The sequence below is a fragment of the Chiloscyllium punctatum genome, chromosome 35 (genome assembly GCF_047496795.1).
Source record: "Chiloscyllium punctatum isolate Juve2018m chromosome 35, sChiPun1.3, whole genome shotgun sequence".
In the NCBI taxonomy this organism is placed as follows: Eukaryota; Metazoa; Chordata; class Chondrichthyes; order Orectolobiformes; family Hemiscylliidae; genus Chiloscyllium; species Chiloscyllium punctatum.
This window is the reverse complement of record NC_092773.1, coordinates 73,909,925-73,915,894: the sequence shown is the minus strand read 5'-3', so window position 1 is coordinate 73,915,894 and position 5,970 is coordinate 73,909,925. Positions and strand designations below refer to the sequence as shown.

The 5,970-nt window shown below is 39.9% G+C and overlaps 1 protein-coding gene across 1 annotated transcript; it reads left to right on the top strand.

The window, feature by feature from the left end:
* Window positions 1–437: 437 nt before the first annotated feature.
* Window positions 438–3,364, top strand: LOC140459821 (galanin receptor 2a-like). Its single transcript, XM_072554356.1, has 2 exons — window positions 438–507; window positions 2,463–3,364. The coding sequence occupies exons 1-2, from the start codon at window positions 438–440 to the stop codon at window positions 3,362–3,364; spliced, it is 972 nt and encodes a 323-aa protein (XP_072410457.1).
* The last annotated feature ends 2,606 nt before the right edge of the window (window positions 3,365–5,970 follow it).

The window sequence follows — 5,970 nt, the reverse complement described above, 5'->3', positions numbered from 1 at the left end:
TTGCTTTACCAAGTTGTTTCCAACTGTTTAACATTAAATCTAAACAAGAAGGTAACGTCAGCAATCAAATAAATACACGACTTAATCTGACCTTTTAGGTGCCGATAACATGAGGAAACTGGCTGAAATAATGAGAAGAGATTGTATTCGAATTACTGCCTCTCGTCGTTATCTGCTCTCAGCCACCTCGGTGGGCATACTCAGAGTGAGAATGGGGAAAGAGAGCCACTGAAATAAATATATTAGAACCCTTCCATTGTCAATGCTTCAAATGTAAAACAATGTTTTTTTTGTTTGTTAATTGATCTAAAATTGACAGCATGATGCGGTTTAAGTGCTCCCCTGGAGACTGTCAGATAAAATAAATGAAGGGAACTTTGAATTTTTGACAACATTAAACAGCGCAGCTTCGAGAAGCGTAATACTTCCGAACGGTCATGCATGGACCAGTGAAAGGGCTCTTCTATGCCATTACCTATCCCATTGTTGCCGTTGTTGGAATCCCAGGTAAGAAATGAATTGCAAAGAAAGTACTTAGTTATTTGGAAATCTTCACTAAAGTTCTATTTTTTCCTTTGCCCATTTTTCTAAGGTTCATCCCTCTGGAAATATAAGGGATATAAACCAGATACATACATTGCCATTTTGGTTATTGCAGCTTAGTGCATGTTTTGCGGCATTAAGGAGAGTTTTAGTGCATTATTTGATCTTATATCATTGAACAACGCATGATTATATTCAATGATTTATATAACACATTGCTGTTAATAGATTGTGCAAATATGAATTCATGAATAGCATTTCCTGAACAGTAATATGTTGTATTATTCAGAATTAAATTTAACTTTAATCTAAAATAGATTCTAGAAATTTAATGACATATGTGCTGGCAGTTTAGCCAGGTGGGAAATGTGCATTTTCCTGCACTGATCTTAATACATTCATGCTGGTTATGAAGATCAGCCATAAAGTTGTTGAAAGGTGCGGTGGAATGGCTGAATCTCTTGCCGAAAAATTTCTGCAGGTTACACATTGTGTTGGATGTAATGAAATCAACAATTGTGTGTCGGGATTTAAATACAAGTCTGCAATCCTATCTCATTGAGCAGTTAATTATGTAAGCTGCAAAGGATCAACTTCCTTGAATAGTGTAACTAATTAATATTTGATCCTTTTTGCAGAGGTGAATAAAAATAAAATTTATTTTGTTTCATTAAGGATTTTGGCTTTTTGTTTGCATTTGGCATTCATCTTGCAAAGTTGTGATAGTTATTCATCGGTAAGCTATCTATTTACTGTCGAGTTGACAGATTTCTTTCAGCTCCTGCTCATACATCTGCACATGGAGTTGCTTTTGTTTGCAGATACTACAATATGAATGTTGTGGAATTGAACAGGATGTTTCGTAAACAGGTTTTACACAAAGAGAAACTGGAGAAGATGAAGAAGTTGGTTAACTTGAAAGGGTTCAGAAAATATTTACAAGGATGTTGTCAGAGTTCGAGGATCTGAGCTATAGGGAGAGACTGAAGAGTTTGGGACTGTTTTCGCCAGGACGTCAGAGTCTGAGGGGTGACCTTATACAAGTTTGCAAAATTATGAGAGACATGGATCGAATAAATGGACAAAATAATTTCTCTGTGTTCGGGGAGTCCTGAAGTAGATGGCATAGGTTTAGGGTAAGAGGGGAAAGTTATAACCGACACCTAAGGGGCAGCTTTTTCACACAGACGACGGTATATGTATGGAATGAGCTGTCAGAGGAAGTGGCGGAGGCTGGTACAATAGCAACACTTAAAAGGCATTTGGATGAGCATATGAATAGGAATGGTTTGGAGGGATATGGGCCGGGTGCCGGAAGTTTTTACGAGATTGGGGATAACTAGTCAGCATGGACGGGTTGGACCGAAGGGTCAGTTTCCATGCTGTACATCTCTATGACTTGATGACTCTCAGTTTGGATATGAGGAGTGATATACAGAAGCAGGGAGAAAGGGCGCTTTGAAGAAGGGAATTCAATTTCGATAATTGAGGCATTAACGTCACATCTGGAATGTTAAATACCATAATTATACAAGAGGGTATAATTGGAGAAAAAGTGACATCTCAGATAATAATGGGAAACTGAATGGTCACTAGTAGCAAAACGAAAGTGAACAATGAAATTATTTACTGAAGAGAATAAATTGCCAACTGTGGTGTTAATTTGTAAATTAGCAGAGGCCTAATACCCAATGTTTAAGATGTCAGTTGTGGATAATTATAATTATTCTACTCACAATGACCTATGAACGTTGGTTAGCCCGCGTCTGGACGTGACACTGTCGTGGATCACAATGGTTTCAGTGTCAGATAGGGGGAGGCAGTATATGTTCCTTGCGGTCCACTTGTTGTCATCTAGGTAATGCCATTCTTTATACTTGGTATTTCAACAAACTATTTAACTTTTTTGTCCATCACAGCCAACTTGGTGGCAATTGCAATTCTGTTCCGAGGGCGGTGCGGACTCTCCAGGAGCATCAACTACTATTTGATGGCCATAGCAATGACAGATTTCCTTGTTATTGTCAACGGATGCATACTCAACCGAATAAGCCGCATTTACTTTAGCGACAGTGTTCTGTCCACCACCCCCATATGCAGACTGACTACAATTCTGGTCCGCTGCAGCCGGGATGGTTCCGTCTGGCTAACTGCAGCCTTCACCATCGACCGTTTTGTGTTCATTTGCTTGCAGAGTCTGAAGATCAGATACTGCACCGAGAAAACGGCGTTGCTCATCATAGGAATGATCTGCATCCTAAGTTGTGTTAAAAATTTCCCTTTGTACATCATCTACAGACCCTTCTACATCCTGGATGGGGTCGCCTGGTTCTGTGGTATAAAGTCTATATTTTATACGTTACCAATCTGGCAGGCGTATGACTGGATGGATCACATCTTAACTCCCTTTCTCCCATTTCTCCTCATCCTACTACTCAATGTCCTGACCGTAAAACACATCTTCACAGCCAGCAAACTCCGTAGGAAACTTGTCAGGGCTGAAAATGGCAGTGATCCAGAGATGGAAAACCGTAAAAGATCCATCGTCCTGCTCTTTGCCATTTCACTCAGCTTCCTGCTGTTATGGGCCACCGAAGTTGGACATTTCCTGTACTTGCGTATTAAAGGTGATGCATACTTCAACAATGTGAATTTCAAAGACATAACCTACGTCCTGCAAGAGACAACGAACTTGTTTCAATTACTCAACTCCTGCAACAACGTATTCATCTATGCAGTATCCCAGAACAAGTTCCGTGAGGAGTTCAAGAAGGTGTTGCTGTGTCCTTTTGCTGTGCTCATAGAACGCTGTGAAAAATAAAATTTCCATGTAGCATCTACAAGGTGTTCACCTTCAATTGATTTACCGCATCATGGCCCACCCTCAATCAGAATTCAGTAAGTGGCGTATTGTAGTTGCAACAACTAAGAAATGTATGTCTCAAAATTCGATGACCAAACATTTGCACTGAAGCAATGTTAATGCATTATTGATGAAATCTTCAGATATGAGGTCATAGTCTAATTCTAATTTCTGGGACAGTATGTAAATAGCCTACTGTCACTGACGCAAATCAGAAAATAAATTTTTCGCTCCGTCGCTCTGGGTTTTAAACTGCCCCGAATTCAATACCACTCAGAGCAGTTTTCTGACCATAGGATTTAACTACTTTTCTACAGTCCTGCTGTGAACATATCTCCTGCCACGTTTTTTTTCACATCACCAGTATGCTTAAATACCTATCGAAATCGCGCAGTCAGTATTCGTTAATTGAAATTCCGTTCTTCCTCCCTTCCTACTTTCATTAATTCCATTCTTGCGTCTTCTTCCCTTTCGTCATCTCTTCCGTTTTTGTTTTCTTCAAACTAATAAACTCCTGCTCAGTATTCTAGTTGTGGTCAAATACTTACGTGTATGGATAAGTCAAAACACTGAGGTTTAACAGCACAACCCAATCCTCCTGACTGCATTTATTCACTTTGCAGTTTTTAACTGAGTTCTGGTTCAGCTAGACAAAGCTTACTCACAAGAAATGCCTGGAAACTACACCCATATTTTCTCAATTTCATGTATTCACATTGGGAAAACTCGGGTTTTGAAGAAGAACCATATTGGACTCAAAACCTTGCTTTTGTTTGTCTCTCCACAGATGCTGCCAGATTTGCTGAGTTTCTCCATCATTCTATCTGTTCATTGTATTAACCGGTTATTTCATTCAACACCTCCAATTGCAGCTCTCTGATAGCAGCCCTGCGGTATGAGTTGTACTGAAGTACTTGTTTACACGTTGCAAAACTCTATAACTTCCTGTTCTATCAACTCTCACACCCAATCATAAATAACCCATGAGATCCACACTTAACACACTTTGCTCCAATGAAAACAGTTCTGGCCTGGAGATTCTCTCCACCAAACTATATATTCTAATATGTGGACGGAGTCCAACGCAGAGATTTCCAACGATAATTGGCGAAAATATTGCGAAAACATGGAAATATGTTAAGGAAAAGCAAAATGAACATCCAGACACCAATTTTCTAATTCTTTACAAACTCTTTTGGAAGGGGATTCAGACGAGATAGAGGGGTGAACTGACCAACATGGGAGGGACATACAAAGGACCTTCTTTCACAGCCTGAGCCAATGCATCTACTGTTTGTGGATCATGATTTGATATAATGCATTCAAACTACTTTCATTCCAGTACCTCAGACATTCAAACTTCATCTCGGCTCTGAAACAATGAGGAAACTTAGGAACAGAAAGATAACATTGGAAAGTTCGAAGTGAGGCACCTCTGATTGTCGGAGAGTTGCTCTCCGTTGCCAAAAATGAGTGTTCAGAGCGGCAATATGCATCTTGGAGTCACTGACAGCCTGCTGTCTAAGTTCATGGAAATGGTGGAATTATCTATATTTCTCCCGCGATTGATCAGTATATTCTGCGACGAACCAAGAGGCAACTCTTTCAGTATCCAGTAGTCAACACCAAGGATTTAAGATGGTGACTCGTCCTTGCAAGTCCAGACCCCTTTGCTCGTCAATAACCTACCCTACCTCACTTAAGTACTCATGATCTGTCCTTATGTACCGGATTTTATGGCGACGTATTCCACAGATTCACTGCGGTCTTGGTCTCAGATGTAAAGAGTTGTCCATTCGCTGTGACATTTTGCCCTTGCATTCCAGGCTGTACAACTGTTGAATCTGTCCACGTCTAGTTCACTCCATCCAGTCTTCTCAGCATTCCACAACCAAAACTATTTTGAGTACAGACGCAGAGCCCTTTACCATTCCTTACATGAAAGCACCTTCATTCTCAAGCTCAATGTTCGAAAGTACTTTGAACACTCTCTAAGGCCAGCACATCTTTCCTTAGTTGCAGAGTTCAAAATTCCTTCCAAAAATGTGAAATATATTATGGCCAGAGCCTTATACAGTCTCAGCGGTATGTCTCATCTGATCTAAGTAGGCCCTCACTCAACGAATGTTCGCTTTAGATTTGCATTCCAAGCTGATAACTAAACCTGTAGCTTAACTGTAGGAAAATCCCAATTAAACAATGCTACATCCCTTTTGAACTTCAGATTACCGAAGTTGTTCCCAATTTGGAAAAGTCTATGCTGGAATTCTCCCGACCAAAGTACACAACTGGGCTTTCCATATTTTATTCCAATCTTCAAGTTTTTTTTCATTACAATTATTCTGCAGACTGCTCGCTTCACCAATGTTACCCATTCCTACATCTTTCGGTTGGGTTATCAGCAAATTGAGCATAAATCATTTCTGTCCATCCATATCGATGCTTCCTGTTTAACGGATAACTGCAAAACTCGAGTGATCAGTTTTTGACTTCCAGAAAAGTGAAACTTTATCTGTCAGTCAACAAATGCTTGAGTTACACAAAATGCAGCAGTTTATGGAAAA

Excerpts from the sequence above, each read along its gene's own strand:
- LOC140459821 (XM_072554356.1), top strand. The coding sequence starts at position 438 with ATGCATGGACCAGTGAAAGGGCTCTTCTATGCCATTACCTATCCCATT. Across the intron at positions 508-2,462 it reads TGCCGTTGTTGGAATCCCAG|CCAACTTGGTGGCAATTGCA; the intron begins GTAAGAAATGAA and ends TGTCCATCACAG.